This window comes from Emys orbicularis, chromosome 9 (genome assembly GCF_028017835.1).
Source record: "Emys orbicularis isolate rEmyOrb1 chromosome 9, rEmyOrb1.hap1, whole genome shotgun sequence".
NCBI classification, from domain to species: Eukaryota; Metazoa; Chordata; order Testudines; family Emydidae; genus Emys; species Emys orbicularis.
In genome coordinates, this window is record NC_088691.1 from 106,398,270 (window position 1) to 106,425,460 (window position 27,191).

General features: G+C 42.2%; 1 protein-coding gene across 3 annotated transcripts in view; it reads right to left on the reverse strand.

The window, feature by feature from the left end:
- ATP13A3 (ATPase 13A3) overlaps positions 1 to 27,191 on the reverse strand; it is a 64,608-nt gene that overhangs the window by 29,603 nt on the left and 7,814 nt on the right. For 2 of the 3 annotated variants that reach the window (XM_065410501.1, XM_065410498.1), the window contains exons 5-13: positions 25,550 to 25,630; positions 20,559 to 20,628; positions 18,605 to 18,739; positions 14,599 to 14,671; positions 11,593 to 11,724; positions 10,382 to 10,561; positions 3,034 to 3,191; positions 2,081 to 2,269; positions 831 to 892 (exon numbers count right to left, since the gene is read on the reverse strand). In XM_065410501.1, coding sequence (XP_065266573.1) covers positions 831 to 892; positions 2,081 to 2,269; positions 3,034 to 3,191; positions 10,382 to 10,561; positions 11,593 to 11,724; positions 14,599 to 14,671; positions 18,605 to 18,739; positions 20,559 to 20,628; positions 25,550 to 25,630 — 1,080 coding nt within the window. The remainder of the gene's footprint in view (positions 1 to 830; positions 893 to 2,080; positions 2,270 to 3,033; positions 3,192 to 10,381; positions 10,562 to 11,592; positions 11,725 to 14,598; positions 14,672 to 18,604; positions 18,740 to 20,558; positions 20,629 to 25,549; positions 25,631 to 27,191) is intronic. The other variant, XM_065410499.1, reaches the window with a different exon arrangement.

The window sequence follows — 27,191 nt, forward strand, 5'->3', positions numbered from 1 at the left end:
CCAGAAGGCATTGGGGGCTCGACCCAGAATTCCAATGGGCAGCGGGGACTGCGGGAACTGTGGGATAGCTGCCCACAGTGCACCGCTTCCAATGTCGATGCTTGCCCCATTAGTGTGGACTCACAAAGTCGAATTACTGTCCTTAGTGTGGACACACACGTTCGACTTTGTAATATCGATTCCACATATTCGATTTAAGTAAAATCGAACTACTCTCGTAGTGTAGACATACCCTAAGGGAGCTAGGCGACCAGCTCCCATTGAATTTCAATGGGATATAGGCATATACACCCTTTAGGCTCCTTTGAAACCCCCATCCTCACTATGTAAATAATCAACCACCTCTGGTTTGATCACATGTAACTTCACATGGGGCCTGTCTACACAGGAAGTAAAACTGGTTGCCTGAATCAAATTCATGCTAACTCAGATAAAACAGCCTGACCAGCCAGTGACGATAAAGCCAAAAACAAGTGCACAGACCAAGCTCACAAATTACTTTGCATGGTTTCTGTGCTCTGTTCATAATTCCATTGTGGTCCCACCCCCCTCAGCTAGCTAACCCACATTTTAGAGCTGCGTCAAAGTGTCATGGATTTTCCACCAAGTCTTGATCACATTTTGATATGTACCCCTTTCTAGTCACTTTTTTTGTGCACATTCAGGAACACAAAAGATCACAGTTTTCTACTTTATGCAGGTTCTTATATCCTGCTCATCACCGTAGCCTGAGTGCCAGTTACATGTTTGCTCTCATGTCAATCACACTGTACCAAATAATGAAACCAAACTTCTCTCCCATGCAAATATTGCAGCACATTTGTCCTTACCGAGCATTTTCCACTCTTTGGATCCCCCAAAGATCTAAGCCATCTTCAGTAAGCGTGCCAGTCTGCCACAAAAACAAATTAATAAAACAGACAGTGTCAACAGGAAAAGCCTTCAGAGCCGAGGTGGGCTCTGAAAAGGGCCAGTGGATACAGCAGAAATATTAGCAGAAAATGAGCGAAGTTACGCTTGAGCAGTAACTGTTGCACTTTTACTTCCAGCCAAAATATAGATTTGATATTTATTAACTGATCTTTACAGAACAAAAAAAGAGCACATCTCCTCACAGATTCTGCAGATAACTGCCTATGGCTTTGTGGAAACATTCACTTTGTAAAACAGAATTATATGACTATGTCACTGGCCCAGTGCTATGTATTCACTGCTCAGTGTCTGTAATAAAAACAACATCTATCTGTGCGCATGGGGACAGGATGGAATACACAGCCCCTCAGCCCTCAATTATGTGAGCTCACAAGGCCTATATTCTTTGGAAGAGGAAATTCTTAAACTTTTACATAGAATTCGAAGTGAAAAAGACACCAGATGGACAAAGAAGCAACAGCCCAAGCTGGGGAGGGAGGGTTGAAACTAAACTGTTAGACGTGGCAGTAGTTATTTACACAGAGTTAACACACCGTTTTGAATATATCTGCCAAACAGAAATAAAACAGTTGTGCAGACAGTTTAAGGAGTTAGAGAAAAATGTAGAGGGGAAAGAAGTTTGGATTAAGTACTAGCTGAAAGGAAGAGACAGACTAGCTGTGTTTACTTGCACTATTTCTGACTTTTAATTGTGCCTATTCCTACATAAGGAACAACCTTAAACATATGAGCTTGGCCTTTCATTTGAAATAAAGTTAAATGAGAAATGTGGCCGAGCTACAAAGTCTGAATCCGAATTTTCCTGAAGCTTGGGGGCCTTCAGACTGTTTCAGTTTGGACCCAATCTCCACACAACACTTATGCTTCTCGGAACTATTGACAAAGGAGCATCTGGAGCTTTGAGAGGAACATTCCACTCAGATTTGTAACTATTTGCTAGGGTTATTTCTATGTTTAGCATCTACCACCGATGAATTCACTTAGGATCTGTAGCTATTGGAATAGAGTTTTTTTATTTTAACAAGTTAGCTCTTAAATCAGGATTATGAATGCCATTGTAGCCACTATTATAACTGCTACTTTTTAAAAACTGCACACAACACTTCCCAGCCAATAACCAGCAAAACAGTTTTAAAACGTATCTAACCTTGTCAAAACACACGAGATTCAATTGGCCACAGATATTTATCCTCTGAGGGCTGATGCAGAAGATACCAATCTTTTTCAACCGCCTCTGTGCGTAAACGATCCCAGCAGTCATCGCAGCAGGAAGTGCCGGTGGGACAGTGATGGTTATAATGTCAAGAGACTCGATGATTATTATATGAGCAGGAACCTAGAGTTAAAGAGAGTACGCGAAGTGAATAAAAATCCAGAGCTTATAGGATTCACCAGTCTCTCCTTAGTACATTAAGTTTAATGTAGTATTGGGCCACAGATTTCAGAGGTGACGCTCCTTTCATCTCTTCCTGGATTATCACAGGTAGCTTCTGCTGTGCTCAGAAAGTTAACAATGCTACCACAACCTTTACTTGCACAATACAATTTTAGCAATCTAGTGCTAAAAGGTTTTACATATTTAAGCCTCTGATATCTTCCCCCATACATTAGTTAAAAGTCAAAGGTGAGTGAATAATGTGCAACAAATCTGATAAATTTGTATTTTCTATAATCTCACCAGATAATTTCTATGAATGATCCTTGGTATGTAGCTCATTACTGTGTAATATGTTCTGCCTATGCAATATCTAATTCGTTTTGATTAGATATAAGTCACATGGTATCCTATTTCTTCTTTGGATCACAGTAACTTCTAGAATCAATTTTCTGGTGCAAAAGCTTGTGATTAGAAATTCAAATTTCACTTTCCTCTAATAGTCCCTTAAATTTTGCTTTTTTGCTGAACATTCCTGTCAGTAAATTTGTCTGCTACAACATTCACGGAAAACAAATGCAGCCATAAAAATTTCATTTAAAAATTAGACTTAGTATTTGCAGAAAGTTGTCTTGCACAAGCTCACCCAACCCTACTAACAAAACACCGATCAGCCTCTACAGTTAAAATAAATTAGTAGGGTGATGGAGAGATGATAACCATACCTCATTTAGTATGCTATTGACAATCGTGTAAAGAAACCCAACTCCTGCCACCACCACAAGGAACAGCAGAAACATGTAGGCATCTCTGTAGAGTTTGAAGTCAGTTGGCTTTGGATACAGTATAGAACGAACAAGCTGTCCTTTTGATGTACTAAAGCCTATAATGAGAGGGATTTTAAGGTATCAGATTAAAAGTGCAAACAATGGCAATGTCATACAATGCACCAAAAGCCTTTGAGACACTAAAATCCTGAGCTAGTCTTTTGATCCTTAGGTTTTGTAAGTGCTAAACCTATTTGCATGCTGTATCTGCAAATTCTGACTTCCAGAATCAAATCATTAAAAAGATGAAGAGCAAATTTAGTTTTATCAATGTTTCACTCAGATAGTCTTTATACTTTAGCTGCAACCCTGCACATAGAACGGTTATTTACCCTAGAGTAACTGGTTCTTCAAGATTTATTGTCCACACAAACTCCACTCTAGGCATGCATGGGTTAATAAGCAAGTGAGATTGGATTCTTTTTAAATAGCCGTATCTGTTTGAGCCATGCCTGCACTCCACCTGCCCTTGTGTCCACCGTAGCTGGAGGTATAATCGGCAGGGTGGCCTTAATAGCCACTCAGTTCCTTAGTCAATGAGAATTCCAAGAGGAAAGGATTCTGAATTAGTGGGGAAGAAGGGGGGCCATGGAATCTGCATGGACAACACATCTCAAAGAACCACAGCTACTGCAGAGTAAGTAACTGTTCTTTTTTTCAAGCGATTGCTCACAGAGGTTCCACTCTAGATGACTAACAAGCAGTTATCTCAAACCTGGAGGTGGGAAGTCCTATTTTTAAGGAGTCCTATTTTCAAAGTAACAGCAGGACAACACTGCCAAAGTTGGCCTCTGATATGGATTCTTGAACCAAGGCATAATTAGAGGTAAATGTATGAACTCAGCTCCAGGTAAGCAGCCCTACATATTTCAGATATTGGTATATTACCCAGGCAAGCACCAGAAGCTGCCTGAGCCCTAGTGAAATGGACTCTAACGTGACCCAGATGATCCTTGCTTGCTATCTGATACCAAGTCTTACTACAGTCCAAAACCTACTAGATAACCTGAGTGGAAAGAGGTTGCCCTCTAACCCTTTCTGCAAAAGCCAGGAACAGTCTAGGTGAGGCTCTGAATGACTTTGTTCTGTCTAAACAAAAGGTCAATGCCCTCACCACATCTAGCCTTCGAAGCCTTGATTCTCCCAGGATGGAAGGAGGTTTGGGAAGAAAACTGGTAGATGGATAGATTGAGATGTAAGTCAGACTACCTTAGGAAGGAACTTGGCTTAGGCCTAGGGATGATCTTATCCTTGTGACATATGGTGTACGGAGGACCTGCCTTGAGGGTCTGGACTTCTCCCACACTCTTAGTAACAAGTAACAAGCCACAAGAAAGACACATTTCATGGAAAGATGGTACAAAGAGCAGGTTGCCATAGATTCAAATGGTGGGTCCCCATTAATCCAATGAGGACTAAGCTGAGGTCCCAAGAATGGGGGAGGCTCCCTCAGAGTGGAAAGGCATGGCTTCTTAGAATAGTGTTCATGCCCCAGGGAGAACCCCAGGGCCAGGGCTGATAGGCATACTGGGGTGGAGGGCACATAGGAGGATACCAAGATGGAGAACCCCAAGAGAAACCCTGTCCTCTTTCTGTGTCCTCTGATGGAGTCGTCTCTGGATTCCTATGGAGACCTACCTGTATGGTGGGAAGGAGAGGGGTCTCCACTGTGCTCTGAGGAGGACAATGAAAGAGTAGGCCTCCACCAAAGGTGGAGCGGAGCTGTCCAGGAATCCGTGCTGGATCCGGTGAATTAGGGGAGAAAGTCTGGTTGCTTGCACATAACATCGCTGAAGCACTCCAAACAAGAAGACTCTGGGACCGCACCTGTAGATCGAAGCCCTTCATGGGACCAGCCAGTCTGTGCCGAAATATCCAGCACTGAGACAACCAGTGCTGCAAAGTCCATCGGTACCGTGAAGGTTGTGACTGGCCCTGAAGGAGAAGTGGTGGGTGCTGCAGGTTTCAGCATGGAAGCTGGTGCAAGGGAACATGGCACTAGCACAACATGACGCTGGTGGTGAAAAGTGCCGTCGTGCTCTTTGGAACCAGAATGGGACTCCAAGCTGCGACTCTTGCTGAATGAGGCCCCAGGAGAAGTTTTAAGTCTCTTACTCAGGGCTGGTGAGGGAGCCCTGCTCCTGGATCCCCCCTGGAGCTGCGCTCGTTCCTCCCTCTCTCAGAAGTTACTGAGGTGGTAGGGGAGCGGTGTGGGCTCCATGGGCGGCGGCAGCACCGAAGCTGGAAGCTGAGCCACAGCTGGCTGGTGCTGAAGCAGGATCAGACTGACCCACGCTGAGTTTCTCTGAGGCAGAGGTTGGAGACTCCATGGACTTTTCAAGCAGGAACAACTTAAGTCTCACCTCCCTGTTTTTAAGAGTCCGTTTGGAGAACGAGAGACAAACAGAGCAGCGCTCTTATGCGCTGTCTCCCAGGGAAAGAAGATAGTGGGAATGCTCATTGTTTATTAATGATCTGGATGATGGGATTAATTGCACCTTCAGCAAGTTCGCAGATGACACTAAACTGGGGGGGAGAGGTAGATATGCTGGAGGGTAGGGATAGGGTCCAGAGTGACCTAGACAAATTGAAGGATTGGGCCAAAAGAAATCTGATGAGGTTCAAAAACAACAAAAGCAAGTGCAGAGTCCTGCACTTAGGACGGAAGAATCCCATGCACTGCTACAGACTAGGGACCGACAGGCTAAGCAGCAGTTCTGCAGAAAAGGACCTGGGGATTACAGTGGACAAGAAGCTGGATATGAGTCAGCAGTGTGCCCTTGTTGCCAAGAAGGCCAAAGGCATATTGGGCTGTATTAGTAGGAGCACTGCCAGCAGATCGAGGGAAGTGATTATTCCCCTCTATTCGGCACTGGTGAGGCCACACCTGGAGTACTGCGTCCAGTTTTGGTCCCCCCCACAGAAGGGATTTGGACAAATTGGAGAGAGTCCAGCAGAGGGCAACAAAAATGATTAGGGAGATGGGGCACATGATTTACGAGGAGAGGCTGAGGGAACTGGGCTTATTTAGTCTGCAGAAGAGAAGAGTGAGGGTGGACTTGATAACAGCCTTCAACTACCTGAAGGGGGTTCCAAAGAGGATGGATTTAGACTGTTCTCAGTGGTGGCAGATGACAGAACAAGGAGTAATGGTCTCAAGTTGCAGTGGGGGAGGTCTAGGTTGGATATTAGGGAAAACTTGTTCACTGGGAGGGTGGTGAAGCACTGGAATGGGTTACCTAGGGAGGTAGTGGAATCTCCTTTCTTAGAGGTTTTTAAGGTCAGGCTTGACAAAGCCCTGGCTGGGATGATTTAGTTGGGGATTGGTCCTGCTTTGAGCAGGGGGTTGGACTAGATACCTCCTGAGGTCCCTTCCAACCCTGATCTTCTATGATTCTATGGGCTTGGCAGAGTCACATGATGGCAGTAACTAAGCTAAGGATACATCCTGTGGTTGAGGGATATGGATACCGCAGGGTTCCATCTCACAGCATTGAAGAGGAACTGAGCGATGGATACGGCTGCTCTACTCCATGTATCCCAAGCTACAGAGGTCACAAAACACATGTGTAGCCACAACAGACACTGCTATTCAAAAGGAATCTGATCTCAGGTACAGGGGGCACTATGTACACCTGGGGTGAAATCTGTGTGGCCACTAACTCAAAGACAAATTGTTAATACTAAGGGTCTAATCCTGAAAGGTGCTGAGCATCCATAACTCCCTCGGATTACTTCTGATACTTAGCGTGAGACTGGTATTTTACATCTCAATATGCATAAGGAACAGTGCGTAAGTGATGTCCCAGGAGCAATGCAAGAAGTATGGAATTTTAGGAAGTCACAATTCTTTCTGGCTCAGAGGGAGAGTAATGTAATGTTCAACAGCCTCTTACTCAGTGATTACTTCACCCCTTTACATCAGACAGCACATGTGGAGTGTGGAACCACAGCTGCAGCTGTTCCCCTCCCAAGCACGCAGGCAGGGAAGCAGTGTCTCCTTTGAACCCACACTCCCCACTGCACAGAGCAGGGATTCCTGTAAGCCACGGAGGAGAATAGGACTTTACAACCCCTTACTCCCCTATGCAGCCACCTTAAGAAAATGTTTCTTCCAAAACACAGTCCACAGATCCATTATGTGGGTACTTCAGTCTGCACTCACGGCATGGGGGCAGACCCACACTTGTCAGTTACTGGCTGCATGAGAATCCCCTGCCAGCTGAAGCGCCCTCCAGTGGAGACAGCTCTCACAGGCAGATTCATTCAATTCTAATTTCCTACATTATAGATTTTGTTAACTACACTTTGAGGAAAAAGCACAACAATTTAGCCTACTGGAGGATCACAGGGAATTCCACCTAACAAAGTAAATCCAAACTTTTTGTCTATTTCCATCTCTAATCTGGATCATCTATTTGTCACAAGGACAGACTGAATCTCTGGACCTTTTTACTCAAAGAAAGGAAATGTTCATGTAAGCACAGAAAATTTTCCTATTCTTCATCAAGCTTCGTCCACAGATCTGTTCCAATGGGATTTTCACAGTCATCTGCTTACATGGTGGGAAGGAGAACCATTCTTTAAACAAGGAAACTCAAAACAAGGTACATTATACATTTCCACCTTCCCCTAGTGTGATGGAGTGTGGGCCCCCCATGCTAGCCCAAAAAGGGTTAATGTGGCCCAAGAGGTGTTAAGTAACCTGAGGGACATTTAGGCTTGATAAGCTATCCCTGACTGAGGATAGAGACCAGCTGAGCAGGAGGGGGCTGGTATAAGGCCAATTAGCAAAGGCAGGAGGAGGCTGCAGCGTGGAAGCCTGTAGTCATTCTCTGGGCTTAGAGAGGGAAAAGGAGAAAACAAGCAGAACCCCTGGGATCTTGGCCCTGAGGAAGGTGGTGCAGAAGGAAGCTTGGTAGAGGTGAGTAGGAAAAGACTCAGGGAAATGGCAGCAAGGTTTGGGACAGTGCAGACTTTGGCTGCTGACTCGAAGGTCTCTGAGCTGGAACCTGTAGTAGAGGGCGGGCCTAGGTTCCCCTACAGCCATGGGGGAAGTGGCAGAGTCTGGGCAGTGAATTGGAAGACTGCCTGAGACAATTCTTACAGACAGCTTTTGATACTGCAGAAGGGGGAAGACGCATAGTGACCTGGCCGGAAGGCCAAGCCATGAAGAGAGAGCATCCCAACTCTCAAAGAGGAAGCACTGTAACTCCTGGAGCATGAGAGGGGCCGCTGCATGCACAGAGACAGAAGGGGGCATCATACCGGTCACAGCTATTCCCCAGATGTAGTCACAATGAGGTGACCCAGCGGTGAGAAAAGAAACCCGTGACCCCTGGGCCCTAACGCATGGAGAAAAATTCTGCCCAAAAATGGCATTGGCTAAAGACTGGCTGGCCAATATGTAAAGTTTGGTGAATTTATGAACTTGTGGACATTTGCCCACACAGCAGATTTCAATACATGAGAATTGACTTCTCCAGCCTGAGACTATCAGCACTTCTAGGAACTGAACTTTGATGTTCAAAATAAATAATATTTTTGAACATACTCGGGGAATGAGTGCTACGACAGGACTACCTGTCAGAATTAAAAGAACAATATTGGGTCTAATCTGAGAAAGCTCTTAATTTCAAAAATGTATCTAAGCAGAGACAGTAGCTCTTAGGAGGTGCCTAATGGCCAGAAAGAATAAGGATACTTCCTGGCAGGGGTTCAATCTGGATAATTCCATAAGAGGCAGAATGAAGGTCCAAGGTTTTGCTCTATGACCTTGTGAGTCTGGAATAAGGTTGTTGCTCTAAGGAAGCATTTAATGTTGGGATTCGTACAAAGTGACCTTTTCTTCAACATGCTGGTAACATCATACTACAGAGCCGTGACCTTTTGGCTTGGACATTGGTATATCCATATTAAGGCCCTCCTGAAAGAACTCAAAGCTAGGTTTTACTTGAATTAACATGATACTTAAACTATGGACTATGCAGAACTATGGAGGTCTGTGGACCTCAGCATGATGAAGGGCCATTGACGATATTGCCTTTAATTTGAAGTCAAGGCAGGAAGTGAGACTACTGGGCTCCCTTGCCAGAGGTTATTTGCAGACTACACATTTTACATGCAGAAAGAAAACCACATATAATTTTAAGAATGTTTACATTTAAGATATCTGCACTGACATTCCTCAGGTTCCAATCCTCCACTACCAAGAGAACTCAAAAATCAACGAGAGTGAAAAACAAAATGAATCAGAAAGGAAGTAAGAATTTAAACTGAACATATGCAGTGTTTCTATCAGAATTTGTCTTTTGAAAATAATTTTTGCTTTTTAATAGTAGTCCAGGGATATGTCCACTAGAAAAAAAATTACTATAAAATAAAAAGGAAATAAGATTAAAATAGAACTACAGAAAAAAATCAGTTAGATGTTTTAAAAAACACACAGCAGTAAGATTAGAATAGAAGATTAGTCCATGCCTATATTAAAAATGAAAATCATCTATCCATGCATCTTATTCAGGCACTGATGAAAAGCTGTTAGAGGTTTAATGATTTTACTGGGAAACTCCTTTAGAAAGCTCACGTTTTATTCTAAACCTACCTCTCCTATCTAGAATTATGGTTTAAGCATAGGTCTATAGGTAGGCTTCTTTTTAAGAAACAGACTTGCAACATACTGACGGCTCTTCTGGGGAATCCTATGCACAGTTTTAAAACGATACTTCTCACTACTTTAATAGCTCTGTAATCCAGACTATTAATATGACTAAGTATAGCGTTATAAATAAAGATAGTGAATATACAACAAGGTGTCTGCCATTTTTGGGAAGAGACTGCTTTTTAAATAAAATGTACTTCTTCAACATGAGAAACAGACTTTCTCCATAGGCAAATGTATCCAAAAGAAAAAGAAAAAGAAAAAAAATCAAAGAAAGAGACACAATGCACTCTTGAGCAAAAACACTGCAAACTGAGTTTAATGCTACTGCAACTGTTTCTGGGAATGTTTTAAATCCCTTGACTCTAATGGTTAATTGATTTGTCAGTGCTGAAAAATCAATAGCCTGCAGGGCATTATCAAGTACCATTGTAATAAAAGTTTTAAAAGTAACTTTGTTAAATGCTTTGGGGAATATCTGTTTAATACAACTAAATTAACTGAAAAAAGGTAGAAAGCAGCAGATAGACATAAGTATAAAAATCAAACGGTACATGAATATGTGAGAACAATTAGAATTTGTACCTGTTCTCACTACTATGGCTTTGACTCGTTCTCCAGAGTAAAAACGTGTTTGAATGACATTGGTCCCACAGAACAAAGTGTGTCGCTTATGTACTTCTGGACTGTATATTTCATCTCCCATTGCTTTTGGGTCTTCTGCAGGATTTGGGAGATTAGTCTTTGTTACAGGAACACTTTCACCTTAAATGGAAAAAAAGTTCTTCAGTTCATCCAAACCAAATACAAATAATAAGCACTTCTCATCCATAGCTCTCAAAGCACTTTCTAAAATAGTGAGTGTTATCCCCATTTTAAAACAGAGAAATAAAGTGATCTGCTTAAATTAACTCAGCCAGGCAGTAAAGCTGGGAAAAGAACCCAGGAGTCCTAATTCCCATTACCCCATCCTTTAACCTCCCACAGAAACCAAGAGTCTTGCTCCCAGTCTTCCCTCCTCTAAATCATTACCCCAGTTAGCAAAACATGAAAATGCTGCTGCTTGTAGTACTGAAGGTAAAATATAAAAACCTATCAAACAATAAATGTAACTGTTGCTGTAAAGAGTCATTTGATACAGGCAAGGCTACCTATAGTAAGCTTTGCTAGCATATGTTCCTACACGCACCTTTATCCAGTTTTGATCAGTGGCTTGCTAATTATTCATGTAGCAATTTCAACACTTATAAACAAAAACAAAATGCTATAGTGTCTAGCAATTAAACATGACCCAGATCGAAACCAATACTCATCTTGCCTAAAGGAAAGGCGATCCAAAAGCTTTGTACGGATGTATCTTTTAGTACGGGTCACATTTTAAGACATTACATTTGAGAATTCTTAAACTCTCAGCTTGCAGATTCCTTACTTAACAGAAACATGCTTATTTTAATTAAATAGTGAAAATAGAAGAGAGGTAAATAAGAACAGTGAGATGAAGACACCTCCTCATTACCCTATTAATTATACAAATATAGGCCCTGATCTGGTTGGCTTATAGGCAGTACAGTACCACAATATAAATGCTTATTAAATAATATTAATATTGCCAAGCTTTGTATAAATAATATCAATACCGTCTTGAGTACATTATAAAAATACACATTTCAGGGTATGTAAACAAATTCCTTCTCATAAGGTAAGCTGCAAGTCAGAAAAAGAACAATGACATAACTTTATCAACTAGCATTTTTAGCCACATAGCTCAGCCATCCAGGATGTAAATTTTACTTCACCTGTTAACATGCTTTCATTTACGATGCAAGTACCACTGACAAGTACTGCATCACAGGGCATGATTGTCCCATTAGATGGAATCACCATGATGTCTCCAGGCACAAGGTCTGTGGAAAGGATCTCTTCTATTTCTGAAAGTAAGGTAAGAATTTAAGAACAAGCTCTTTTTCTGCAACTGTAAATAAAATCTTGTAAATCAGCACCAGCAACAGAATCCTACATGGATGTAACAGCCATGGCCCAGGCTACAACAATTATGCTGCTGTTTCTATTAATAGTATAACTTAAAATGATTCACTAACTCTCTGTATGGACCCTTGATTTTACACTGATGGTGCCTCAGAAATAATACAAACCATTTGTCACACAAGGAACCTAAGGCAGCTCAAGACTTCTGTTCCCCACATAAGAGCAGCCATGCTGGGTCAGACCAAAGGTCCATCTAGCCTAATATCCTGTTTTCCAACAGTGGCCAATGGCAGGTGCCCCAGAGGGAATGAACAGAACAGGTAATCATAAAATCAGAACTGGAAGGGACCTCGAGAGGTCATCTAGTCCAGTCCCCTGCACTCATGGCAGGATTAAGTATTATGTAGACCATCCCTGACAGGTGTTTGTCCAACCTGCTCTTAAAAACCTCCAATGATGGAGACTCCACAACCTCCCTAAGCAATTTTTTCCAGTGCTTAACCACGCTGACAGTTAGGAAGTTTTTCCTAATGTCCGACCTAAACCTCCCTTGCTGCAATTTAAGCCCATTGCTTCTTGTCCTATCCTCAGAGGTTAAGAAAAACAATTTTTCTTCCTCCTCGTAACAACCTTTAACATACTTGAAAACTTATGTCCTCTCTCAGTCTTCTCTTTTCCAGACTAAACAAACCCAATTTTTTCAATCTTCCCTCATAGGTCATGTTTTCTAGACTTCTAATCATTTTTGTCGCTCTTCTCTGGACTCTCTCCAATTTGTTCACATCATTTCTGAAATGTGGTGCCCAGAACTGGACACAATACTCCAGCTGGGACCTAATCAGAGTGGAGTAGAGCGGAAGAATTACTTCTCGTGTCCTGCTTACAACACTCCTGCTAATACAGCCCAGAATGATGTTTGGTTTTTTTGCAACAGCGTTGCACTGTTGACTCATATTTAGCTTGTGGTCCACTATGACCCCCAGATCCTTTTCCGCAGTACTCCTTCCTAGGCAGTCATTTCCCATGTTGTATATGTGCAACTGATCGTTCCTTCCTAAATGGAGTACTTTGCATTTGTCCCTATTGAATTTCATCCTATTTACTTCAGACCATTTCTCCAGTTTATCCAGATCATTTTGAATTTTAATCCTATCCTCCAAAGCACTTGCAACCCCTCCCAGCTTGGTATCGTCCGCCAACTTTATAAGTGTATTCTCTATGCCATTATCTAAATAATTGATGAAGATATTGAACAGGACTGGACCCAGAACTGATCCCTGCGGGACCCCACTCGTTATGCCCTTCCAGCATGACTATGAACTACTGATAACTACCCTCTGGGAATGGTTTTCCAACCACCTTATAGTAGCTCCATCTAGGTTGCATTTCCTTAGTTTGTTTATGAGAAGGTCATGCGAGACAGTATCAAAAGCTTTACCAAAGTCAAGATATACCATATCTACCACTTCCCCCCATCAACAAGGCTTGTTACCCTGTCAAAGAAAGCTATCAGGTTGGTTTGACATGATTTGTTTTTGACAATCCATGATGTTACTTATCACCTTATTATCTTCTAGATGTTTGCAAATTGATTACTTAATTATTTGCTCCATTATCTTTCCGGGTACAGAAGTTAAGCTGACTGGTCTGTAATTCCCCGGGTTGTCCTTATTTCCCTCTGTATAGATGGGCACAAGATTTGCCCTTTTCCAGTCTTCTGGAATCTCTCCCGTCTTCCATGACTTTTCAAAGATAATCACTACTGGCTCAACTATCTCCTCAGTCAGCTCCTTGAGTATTCTAGGATGCATTTCATCAGGCCCTGGTGACTTGAAGACATCTAATTTGTCCAAGTAATTTTTAACTCGTTCTTTCCCTATTTTAGCCTCTTCTGATCCTACCTCATTTTCACTGGCATTCACTACATTAGACGTCCAATCACCACCAACCTTCTTGGTGAAAACCGAAACAAAGAAGTCATTAAGAACCTCTGCCATTTCCACATTTTCTATTATTATTCTCCCCCCCCTCCCCCCATTAAGTAACGGGCCTACCTGTTACTCAATGAAGGACCATCAAGTGATCCATCAATGAGGATAATCAAGTGATCCATCCCGTCGCCCATTCCCAGCTTCCGGCAAACAGAGGCTAGGGACACCATCCCTGCCCATCCTGGCTAATAGCCATTGATGGACCTATCCTCCAGGAACTTATCTAGTTCTTTTTTGAACCTTGTTATAGTCTTGGCCTTCACAACATCCTCTGGCAAGGAGTTCCACAGGTTGACTGTGCGTTGTGTGAAGAAATACTTCCTTTTGTTTGTTCTAAACCTGCTGCCTGTTCATTTAATTTGGTGACCCCTAGTTCTTGTGTTATGAGAACCACGCCAGCAGAACTTGGAAAAGTTGGCGATGTGGCTGCCAAAGGAGGTTACAGACCTGCTCTGATTCACTGAAAGGTACTAAAAAATGTCTCCCCGTGGGGTTTCTATTTTTATCCTTCAGGCCAGAAGTAGGATATTGCAATGTTAGCTATATGCATGGAGAGATAGATAAAAGAAAATGGGGGAGGGACACGAGGGGCTTGTCTAGATCTGCTTCAGCATAAATACTGAGCTGATCATCTGGAAGAAGACACTCAAGTAGATTATCTTCTCCGACTATTAACTTCACACCTGTCCCTTTTCCTGAGCAATGTTGCTAAGAGATCACAAGGACCCAATTACTTTAATCATACAGAACTACGCAAGGACCTGTATTGATTTTAAACTATTCATTAAGGACCAGTTTTAGATCTTTTCAACCAGGGAAACTTACCCTGATTCGCTCTGCTGACAGAAACTCTGACAATGCTGTGAGCCGCCACCATGTCATGTAACATAATATATTGCTGGAAGGGGGGAAAAGAACAAGTCACTAATGAGAAGCACTAACAGCCTTCTAGATCCATAGAGAGACATGGTGGGGGAGGTAATATCTTTTATTGGACCAACTTCTGTTGGTGAGAGAGACAAACTTTCAAGCTTACACAGCGCTCTTTATGTTTAGCAGAAGGAGCTAACATGGAATTCAAAGGACTATTCAAGGTGAAGTGGCTCTTTCCCCCCATGGCTGGGGAGGTGTTAAAGGAAGTGGGAGGGTGGCAGCTGGGGGGGGAGGGAATGCTTGTTAGTGGGTTACAGATTGTTGTAATAAGCCATAAATCCAGCGTCTCTGTTCAGTCCATTATTTGTAGTATCTAGCAGGATTATGAATTTAAGTTCCCAGACTCATATTTTGAAGGTGTTGTGCAAGTTTCCTTTGAGGATGAGGACTGATAGGTCACATATAGAGCGATGACTTTGTGAAGTGTTACTGGTGATAGAAAAATGATGAAAGACAAAAACACCCTATGAGAGTTTATTAGAGTACACAGCGATTGTCTGGTTTCACCCACATAGTTGTTATTTGAGCATTTAGTGTACTGGATGAGGTACACCACATGTTGTCATGAGCATGTGTAGGACACATGGATCTCGAAAGGTGTGTTGAGGGGGGTGTTGATCATTGTAGCAGTGGAGATATGACTGCAGGTTTTGCATCTGTTGTTCTGGCAGGGTCTGGTGCCGCTTTGAGTTGCTGTGTCCTGATCTGTGAGGAGCTTGCTTCTGATGATGAGCTTGGAGAGGCTGGGGGGTTGTTTGAAGTCGAGGTTCAGGAAAGATTTCTTTCAGGATCAGGTCCCCATCGAGCATGGGTTGTAGTTGTTTGAGGACACCTCATACGGGTTCCATCGTGTTCTGGTAGGAGTGTGCGGTAGGAGGGGGTTTTATTTCTGTATTGAAGCAGGTTCTCTTGGGGTATTTGGATGGCCTATTTCATGACGTGATCTACTTCTCTTGTGGAGTGTCCTTGTTTGGTGAAGGTGGCCTTTGAGTGTGTTACGGTGTATATCCTGGACTTTCTCCTCAGAGCATATTCTGTGGTATCTGAGCTCCTGGCTGTAGATAACAGATTCCTTGGTGTGTTTGAGGTGGTTACTGGATCTGTGACGGAGGTGTGGTGATTCATGGGTTTCTTATATATAGTTGTCTGTTGGGTTCCATTGTTGAAGCTGATTGTCGTGTCCAGGAAGTCGATGCTCATGTGGAAGTGCTCCAGTGAGAGTTTGATGGACGGGTGGTGGTTGCTGAAGTTGTGGTGGAAATCTTGAGGGAGTTTAAGCTGTCTGCTGAGAGGACGAAAATATCATCCATGTTCCTCAGGCATATTATTGGTTTCGTGGTCCGTTTGTCCAGAAATTCTTCTTCAAGGTGGCCCATGAAGAGACTGGCATATTGGGAGCCCTCCTACTACCCATGGTTTGGACAAAGTGACTGTTGTTGAATGGAAAATTGTTGAGGGTGAGGATGAAATGAATGAGTTTGGCGATATGTTTGGGGTGAATATCTGAGGGTTGTCCATTGTCCTGTAAATATCTGAGGGAAGCCGTCATGCTGTCATTGTGAGGGATGTTGGTGTATAGGGAAATGACATCCCTGGTGGAGAGGATGGCGCTCTGAGGAACGCTGTTAATGTTGCAGCGTTTGTGAAGGAAGTTGGTTGTACCCTGGAGGAAGCTGGCCATTTGTGTGGTCAGTGGTTTGAGGATGGTTTCTATGAGTCCTGACATTCCTTCAGTGAGAGTGCTGTGGCCAGATATGACGGGTCTTCCTGGGTTCCCTTGTTTGTGTGTCTTTGGAAGCATGTAGAAGGTTCGGGGGTGGGTTCTTGGGGAATGAGTTTGTAGAGTTTCTCTTGGAGTTGTGTGTGGAAAGATTGGATGATATCTTTAAATTCCTGGGTAAACTGTGGTGTGGGTTCTTCTCTGAGTTCTTTAGAGTAGGTATGATGGAGAGCTGTCGGTTGACACTGCATGTTCGAGATCCATACTCTATCATACCACAGAATAAGCTTCTTTAAATGACCTTGAACTGCACAGTACTAGGGGGCCCGTTCATATCGAACATTTTAGGAAATGGATTTGGACCAAAAAACCTGGAATGTGTCAACCTTTAAGGAGCAGCGCAAGGCCCATATTTTTACCCAGGCTTCTAGGGAGGGAGTGCAAATTCACTGAATAAATGCTAATTAAAGCTGATCAGAAATTTTCTGATGAAACTTTGCTTCCTCAGAAAACACCGATTTGTTGAGCCCAATATATTTGGGTTCAATGACATTTCAGCGAATCCAAGGCAGTGTTTCCACAGCAGGGTGCTGGTGACCCCAGTGCTACCAGGTTCACAGCGCCAGCGCAGACCCACCAGGGGACTGCCTTAGAGCCGCAGACTTTGGCATTTCTAGGTCTGTGGCTCAGGGCACACCTGCCATGCCAGGGTTTCCAGGTTCCCTGCTGCAGAGCCGGGAGCCTGGCAATCCTGGAAGCCCCAGGCTCCCAACTCTGGACTCCAGGGGTATTGCTACACTGCAATAAAACACCACGGCTGGCCCATGTAAGCTGACTTGGGCTCGCAGGACCGGAACATCTACAGAGCCCGAACGTCTACACTGCAGTTTTACAGTTCTGCAGCCTGAGCCCCAGGAGCCCGAGTCAGCTGGAGGTGTTTTACTGCAGTGTAGCCATAGGCCTGGAGACCTGGTGTCCCTGGCCGGGCCTGGCATGGCTGCTCCAGAGTTGCAGGCTGTCAGAGCCCACACTGCTGAGTGAAACTGACATTGTCAGTTTCATAGCTCTTCACCCAGCAGCTTCAGGTCCTGGGGAGTAACAATCAAAATTAATTTTGGGGTTTTTTTGTTTCAGTGAGAAATCTAAAAATTTCAATTTTGGCTTGACCCAAACTGATTTTATCATCATCATATTTTTCAGTTCAGCACCCAAACTGAAAAATGAATGATCCTCTCTGCTCTAATTCTAATGCAAACATCATACTCACTAATTTATATACATTTTAAAAATGCAGAGTTTGATTGTGAACTTTAAATGCTGCTCTTTTAAAAAAAACCAAAAGTCTTCTCTGACCTTGAATTATTGAGCATTGCTTTGAAATGGTTCCATGGTAGTTCTGTCTTCAGTCAAGACTTCCTGACTCTGAATTCAGAGTCCCACAAACTATATTATAATCTCATTAATCTCAACTTCAGTAAACTGCAACCCCCATCCGTGCACTGAAAGTGCATCACCAGATTTGCAGTTCACTGTGCGACAGTGCTGAGGCTCAACCCCCTTCATTCTCTCTTCCAAGGAGGAGGAGTCCATACAAGGTGGAGCAACCAGTATCAAAAACAATCTTTTGTAAGTGTTGTAATGAACGGTGAGACTGAACTAGGAGTTGTAGTGTCATTCCTCCCTTTGGCCAACAGGAGATAAACATCCATAACGACCCAACCCCAAGGCCACATGATTTTCAGTGTGACCTCTGTATATCTGTTTATGGAGGTCAAACTGAGAAACCAAATCCAAGCACCCAGGAACTCTAGATCTGACTGCATCCAACTTTCATAACTTTGACCATTCTCTTACCCTCACTAATCCACATAAATTAGGTAAATTTTTGTAGATGTAAACAGTATCTCCATAGAATAGAGCACGTGAAGGACTTTAGTTAAAGGATTCTTATACACTTTAAACATAGCTAATTGGTCTTATCTCACTTTCTGGGGGGGGGGGGGGGGGAAGGGTTTGTTTTGTTGTTTAAAATATTGAGTTCTTTGGAGTCAATTTCATCTCAAAATTACACACACAATGAAGTTAAACTTTAAAGTAGGGTTTTCAGGGAATGATTTGGAAATGTGTACTCTAGTAAAAATCGTATTTGTGATGACAGCTATGTTAATTTGAACTTACCTTTCTAATGGTGTACAGTGAGCTAACAATGGATATCACAGACATAATCACAATCGCTAATGCATAGTAGTAATATTCATCAGTGATCCACAATATCACGCTGAACAGTTGGAAAATGTAAAACGGATTTAGAACCTGAGAGAGAGAAAGAGAGAAAAAACATATTAAGGTTACATCAAATGTAACCCTTCTCCTATATTAGTCTGAAATAAATTCAACTTATTCTCAGTGGGAGAAACTTAGGCTTTTCAGTTCCTTCTGTCTTACAAAACATTTTCAAAGTTTTGCCTATGTGCGTCCTGTTTTCCACTAAGATTTCACTTCACGTGCCAGAGTAAACTACAAAATCAGAGTGATTTCCTTAAAAAGGGCCAAATTCCAAAGGCACACAGTTCTCATTGAAGTCAATGGGAGCAGCATGTGCAAGTGAGAGCAGAAGTCGGCCAAAACATTTTCTCCAACTTTTGCGCTCTCTACTTCCAATGATACTGAACACTTAACAGCATCCTCAAGAAAAAAAGACAATTTTAACTTGACTAACAAGGGAATTGGTATCCAGACAACTGCACAGCTGGAGGTCTGGCAAGTTTATTTTCCTAAGGAGCCCAAACTTCAGGAGTAACTGCTAGCTCAATAAGTTTAAAAACCATGTTATCCATAAAAGAGAACAACTCTAGTCATTTGTTTGTACTGCCAAGAGAAGATACAAAGAAAATGGAACAAGATAAACATGCAATTTAGACTCACTCATCTGGTGAATACGCTTATCGAGTCTTTACCACGTTTACAGTTTGAGACGAGTATATTTAGTGCTCATGAGTAGAGACCTGGCAATAGCCAGACGCAGCATGGGTTTTTACAGTTTAACTCTCTGCATAGAGCTCTGACATTATCTGTAATGCTCTTCTTATTTAGACTCAGAACTGGCTTCTGGGCCCCACAAAGCCTGCAGCTGTTGGCTCCCCCTGATCAGGAGGTCTAAGAAATATTAAGGTCTGTCAGGGTTCCCTCCCGACTCTGAACTCTGGGGTACAGATGTGGGAACCTGCATGAAAGACCCCCCTAAGCTTATTTCTACCAGCTTAGGTTAAAACTTTCCCAAGGCACAAATCCTTTCCCTGTCCTTGGACGGTATTGCTGCCACCACCAAGTGATTTAGACAAAGATTCAGGAAAAGGGCCACTTGGAGTCCCTGTTTCCCCAAAATATTCCCCCAAACCCCTTCACCCCCTTTCCTGGGGAGGGTTGAGAATAATATCCTCACCAGTTGGTACAATGTGAGCACAGACCAAACCCCTGGGTTTTTGGGACACTGAAAATCAATCAGGTTCTTAAAAGAAGAATTTTATAAAAAAAAAAGTAAAAGAATCACACCTGCAAAATCAGGACAGAATGTAACTTTACAGGGTAAATAAAAAGATTTAAAACACAGAGGATTCCCCTCTAGGCTTAGCTTCAAAGTTACAAAAAACAGGACTAAAACTCCCTCTTAGCATAGGGAAAATTCACAAGCTAAAACAAAAAATCTAACGCATTTTCTTGCCTTTACTTACAAGTTTTGTAATCTTAGATTCTCATTTCAGTTAGGTTCTAAGGAGATGTTTTTTCCTGCCTGGTCCCTCTCTCATCCAGAGAGAGAACAAAACAAAGAGAGCACAAACAAAACCTCTCCCCCCGGCCCCCCAGATTTGAAAGTATCTTCTGTTCTTATTGGTCCTTTTGGTCAGGTGCCAACCAGGTTATTTGAGCTTCTTAACCCCTTACAGGTAAAGGAGGGATTTTATGCTACCCTTAGGTGTATGTTTATGACAAGGTCAATCTCACAAGTGAAGAAAAGGGTTAAAATTTACTTTATACAAAATAATCCCCATTTGAAACCTCACACACATTCATTGCCACTCCAAATATTTATTAATTCTATATAGTACTTTTTTTAAATAAAAGAAGTTCTTACCTCCTTAATCAGAAGCTTAAAAATGGAAGGCACTTTCACGGCAATTTCATTTACTCCATAGAATACTTTTCTGTATGGAGGGAGAGCCAAAAAGTTAGTTGCTGTCTGGTTGCAGATAATTTATACCACACTACTGTTATTTTAACCTTAATTATTTTAAAGCACTTTATCTTCCCATTCATTTGAGAGTGTTAGGTGGTCTTTCACACAGGCAATTTAGCCTTTTAAATGCTAGGCGAGGATGAATAATAGACAAATGTATCAGCAGTGAGTAGAAAAAAAATTATGTCTGGATGAGACACTGCAGGTCTTGAACGTTAAGTTATTTATGATCTAGGTATTCACTGAACCAGTCAAATTTTCTGGTGATGCCAAAAAAATCTGAGAGGTACCAAGCATACAACAGAAAAAAAACCTAAACACAAAGTGACCTGAAGAGATAAAGACAGTGATCTACATATAATGATATGTGATGCTACACGAAAACAGAACTGTTGAGAAGAAAAACACATACAAAACCAAAGAACAGTTACCTGGAAATAGTAAGAGAAAGATTTAGAGATAACAGTGGATAGCAAACTACATGTAAGTGTGATGTCATTGATAACACCACATATACAAGAGATGAGCCTGAGCAGATTAATAATAACTACAGGACTCTGAGAATGAGGGTGAAAGGGTCGGGAGCTCAGGTGGTGTTCTCGTCCACCCTGCCAGTTGAAGGTATGAGCCCAGGCACAGACAGACACATCCTGGAGACGAATGCACGGCTACACAGATAACTTTGACAGGAGGGCTTTCCTTTCCTCGACCATGGTATGCTTTTCCATGAAGGAGGACTGCTTTTGTCCACCTGACAAAGAAATGGAAGAGACTTTTGGGACATTAACTTGTCAATCTCGTGAGGAGGACTTTAAACTAGTTGCAGAGGGGCCAGCTGACAAAAGCCCACAGGTAGGTATTAAAAGAGGTGACCCTGAAGAGGGCTGGAAGCAGGGAAGGAGGAGGAGAAATGGAAATTTACAATAGGTCATAGGAGTAACAAGAGGGAAATCTCTGCAGGAAACGGCTCACCATCTTAGAAGTCTATACACAAATGCAAGGAATATGGAGAATAAACATGAAGAACTGGAAGTCTCAGTACACAAGCTAAATTGTGACTTAACTGGCATCTCAAAGACTTGGTGGGATAACTCTCATGACTGGAATATTGCTTGTTCAGGAAGGACAGGCAAGGACAAAAGGGAGGAGGTGTTGCATTATACAGCAGGAATATATAAACTTGTTCTGAGGTCCAGAAAGAACTGAGAGGCAGACTAATTGAAAGTCTCCGGGTGAAGATAAAAGCGGGAAAAAAACAGGGGCGACATCATGATAGGGAGCTACTACAGACCACCAAATCAGAAGGAGGAGGTGGATAAGGCATTTCTAGAACAAACAACAGAAATATTCAAAACACGAGACCTGGTAATAATGGAACTTTTCCAATAGATATCTGGATAGTAAAAGTAATATGGCAAAACACGTGTCCAGTAAATTCTTGGAATGTGCTGGGGACTTCTTTCAGATGATGGAGGAAGTAGCCAGGGGGACAGCCATTTTAGACTTGATGCTGACCAACAGGGAGGAATTGGTTGCGAATCTGAAGGTGGAAGGGAACTTGGCTGAAAGTGATCATGAAATGATAGATTTCATGATCCGAAGGAAAGGAAGGAGTGAGAGTAGACTTTAAAAAAGAAAAAAAACAGACATTGACAAACTCACAGAACTGGTAGGTAAGGTCCCATGGGAAGAAAATCTAAGGGAAAAAGGAGGTCAGAAGAGTTGGCATTTCTCAAAGAAACAATATTAAAGGCACAACAGCTAACTAACTCAAATGTGAAGGAAAGACAGGAAGAACAGTAAGAGTCTAATATGGCTCCATGAAGAGCTCTTTAATGACTGAAAATCAAAAGGAATCCCACAAAAAGTGAAAACATGGACAAATTTCTATGGATGAGTACAAAAGAATAGTGTAAACACACAGGAAGAAAATTAGAAAGGCTAAGGCACAAAATGAGTTACCCCAGCAAGGGTCATTAGAGGCAATAAGAAGAGGCTCTATAAATACATTAGGAATTTACAATAGAAGAGTTTACACAAGATAGTTAGGTCCAAAGCATGCTGCAGAGTTACAAAGAGATCTCGGTGACTGGGCAACAAAATGTCAGATGAAATTCAGTGTTGCACATTGGAAACCATTCAAAGTAATGCACATTGGAAACCATAATCCCAACTATACATGTAAAATGATGGGATCTAAACTAGCTTTTACCACTCAAGAAAGAGATCTTGGAGTCATTGTGGATCATTCTCTGAAAACATCTGCTCAATGTGCCTCAGCAGTCAAAAAAAGCTACCAGAATGTTAGGAACCATTAGGAAAGGGATAGATGATAAGACAGAAAATATCGTAATGCCACTACATAAATCTATGGTACACCCACACTGTGAACACTGCCTGTAGTTCTGGTCACCCTGTCTCCAAAAAGGATATTCGAATTCTAAAAAGTACAGAAAAGGCAACAAAAATGACGAGGGATATGGAACAGCTTCTATATGAGGAGCGATTAAAAAGACTGGGACCGTTCAAGCTTGGAAAAGAGACAACTAAGGGGGGATATGACTGAGGTCTATAAAATCATGACTGGGGTGGAGATCGTGAATAAGGAAGTTTTATTTACCCCTTCACATAACACATGAACCAGGGGTCACACAATGAAATTAACAGGCATCAGGCTTAAAACCAGCAAAAGGAAGTACTTCTTCACACAACACGGAACTCATTGCCAGGGGATGTTGTGAAGACCAAAAGTATAACTGGGTTCAAAAAAGAATTAGTTAAGTTCATGGAGAATAGGTCCAGCAATGGCTATTAGCCAACATGGTCAGGAATGCAACCCCATGCTCTGGGTGTCCCTACACCTCCGACTGCTAAAAGTTAGGACTGGACAACAGGGCAACAATCACTCAAAATATCCTGTTCTGCTCCCTCCCTCTAAAGCATCTGGCACCAACCACTGAGGGAAAACAGGATACTGGGCTAGATGGACCATTGCTCTTACCCAGCGTGGCCGTTCGTATGTTCTTAGAAGCAAGAGAAAGACAAAGGAAAGCATAGGTCCACGATTTAATGGGGAAAGCGAGCTAATATGACACCAAGAAGTCTGCTTAGAATTTAATGGCTATTTTTGCTTCAGGTCTTTGCTAAAAAGGTTCATTGTGACCAGATGCTTAACCCAATTAATATTAATTACAAGGGGGAAGTGTGACCAGATGCTTAACCCAATTAATATTAATTACAAGGGGGAAGGAACACAAGCCAGAATAGGGAAAGAACAGATTAAAGAATATTTAGATAAGTTATGTACCAAAGGGGTAGCCGTGTTAGTCTGGATCTGTAAAAGCAGCAAAGAGTCCTGTGGCACCTTATAGACTAACAGACGTATTGGAGCATGAGCTTTCGTGGGTGAATCCGAAGAAGTGGGTATTCACACACGAAAGCTCATGCTCCAATACGTCTGTTAGTCTATAAGGTGCCACAGGACTCTTTGCTGCTAGATAAGTTATATATATTCAAGTTGGCAGGGCCTGACAAAATTAATCCTCATATTCTTTAAGGAACTAGCTGAAGCAATCTCAGAACCACTACCTATCATCATCAAGAACTCATGGAGGACAGGTGACGTTCCAGAGGACTGGAAATGGGCAAACACCCTACCTATCTTATAAAATACACTTAAAAGTCAGAAGTTGAAACAAAATTCCTATTTATTAATTACCATTTTTCTGAAGATAAGTGAGATGGGGTGTACCAGGCCCTTTGAGGAGCCAAAGTCCCACCACACTCTACCCCAGGAAGGAGCAGTCAAGATGGGTCTTCCAGGCCTACCTAGATGGGCCTTGTGGAAGCAGCCAATCAGAGCCCAGCAAGCTCAGATAAAAGGACCTGCAGGACTGAGCAGGCCAGTCCCTGGCTGAGACCAGAAGGGTGCTCCTCTGTGGTCAAAGGAGCTCGATGGGCTGCATTTGCTAAACCTGGGAGTGAGAGGATCTGAGAACTCTAGCCCTAAGGTACCAGACAGAAGTAAAGAGGTCAGGTGGGATGAGGCCTAAGGAATGTAGCAGCTATCAAGTAAAGGAGGCAGTAAGTGGCTGCTGTGTATAAGGTCCCTGGGTTGGGACCCTGAGTAGTGGGTGGACCCGGGTTCCCCCTCCAGGCAGTACTGGAGTGTCCCATGCCCTGAAAAGGGGAAACGGCTAGGTTAAAAGCCCAGGAAAAGGGGCTAGATTTAAAGAGCCCTGAGACAGCACCACAGCCCTCAAATCTTTTTCAGAGTCACTGCTTCCCAGGATAGAGTCCCCCATTCTGTTAGCACAGCCTACATTCTTTGTTCCTAGATGTATACATTTTGCTCCATTGTGTTCACCAAACCCAGTTTCCTCCCAACATTATCACCTTCACCTCGCCAGCTCATAAGAGCCCTGTCATCTCTCTTACCCACCTTATTGTATACGCAATTGATTTCTGAATCTTTTGACAATTTGTGGATTTGAAACGATTATTGAGCATCACAAGAATTTCCTGCCAGGAATTAAGCAATTAAAGCCTTTGTTTTTCAAAGACAATAGGCGCTGCCGATTCCACTGTTAATGGTAATGCTATTGCGGAAAAAATGATCTGACACGAACACAGTTGAAGAGTCTAGAAAAAAACATTTCTATCTATATTCAATGCTGATATAAGCAAAGACAAAGGAGACCACTCAAATGTAATATGATTCCTCAATTCAAGGTGTTCTTCTGAAGGGAAGTTTAACATCCAAACCACACACACTGATCACACTTAATTTTATTCATTTATGAGAAATATACCATAAACACAGCTATCTAATAACCATGTACCTTTCTGACATCTCTTAGATTCATATTTTAGTCTGCATATTGTATTACCTGTAGACATGCACCTCCTTAGTCAAACCTTTACTATGTTCATTATGAATTGAAGAGCAGGAAGTAGACTCATCCAGTCCCCTAAAATAATTGTAGAAATTAAACAAGTTCTCAGAATCAAGCTTCTTAGCTAATATTCTTTTTTAAAATTTCCATTAAGATGCTTAGGAACTGTAAAGACCAGACATTTTTATTAGAAGTTTAAGTTGCATTATACAAGAACAATATTAAAAAGCAGTCAGTTATGAATGTCATTCCACTCATTTTTGCCTAGTTATTGCAAGTATCAATTAGGTAAATTAAAGACTGAGCAGAAGACCACTGAATTCATCTCTTGGTTAGGTCAAGTCTGCCCTTTGGTTTTACATCACTTATTTTTAAATTTAAGGTTTTTATTTTAAACACCTGTGTAACTAGTATTGGACGCTTCCACAAAAAAACAGGCAAGAATTTATTTATTTGAATTTAATAAAATGGATATTATATGGATTAGCTTTGACCTATAAATTACTATTCAAATCCCTCTTTAAAATTCTTTTCCATGAGGCCTACAAAAACTGACAACAATTAGACCACTGGTACAATGAAACCACTGCCATTGTCTCATTGTTTCCTTCTTACCCTCCCCCCCCCCATACAACCTTAATTCAACCCCATTGTGCATATGCATTATGATACATTTTTAAATTATATGACATACCAATTTTCCCACAGGACCTCTGCCTCATTCAGTGCACAGGATGGATTCAATATTTCTTTTTATCTTCATCATTCAGTGTGTGGCCCCATGTATTTACTGCACATCATCCAAACACTACCCTAAATACAGAATTATTAGTTTCCTCATGGGTTTTCTATAGTGCTCATAGTACCTCTTTACAAAGATTAATGAACTTATCTTTACAACATTCCCGTGAGGTGAGGTGGTATTCAGTTTCCTCATGTACAAAATGAGGAACTGGACACAGAGGTTAAGGCCAAAATTGTCAAAAGTGTCCATTCATTTTGGACAATCAATTTAAGAAGCCTAAGGCCTGATTTTTCAGAATAGTTAGCATTTTATAGCACTTTATATGTTTGACAGCAGAGCTCCCATGCACCTCATTTATAGTTGTGAACGCTTAGCTCTTCCGCCAATCTGACCCCAGGCGTGTTAAGTTGGGTACAAGGAAAATGAGGAATACATGTTGGCCATCGGAGAAATTCTGGTTGATGTGACTTGCCCAGACTCACATAGGAACTCTGTGGCAGAGGCCAGGATAGAATTAAATTCTCCAAGGGAGGCCTTAACAACAATGCCACCTTTTCTCTTCCTGCAGTTCCCTGCCACATTCACTGTGCACTTTCCAACTTGTGCAACAAATGAGACAGGGGTCCTACACTGACAACAACCTCGTTCACTACACAACCCTGCTTCACTCCCAGAGCACAGGAGAGAAAGTCTCATGTACAGAGTTTCTGTGCCTAGTGCCACAGCAGTCCTGGCAGATGAGATGAGCAACTGCACAGGAAACCCTGCTCAGGGGATGGAGCACCCTAATTTACTCTGCGGGAATGGCATATGCACAGTCCAGTTCAGCAGGTAGGAGCTGTGAAGGAATGAAGTATGTTCAGGCAGATGGAATCTTCAGAGAATTTAGCA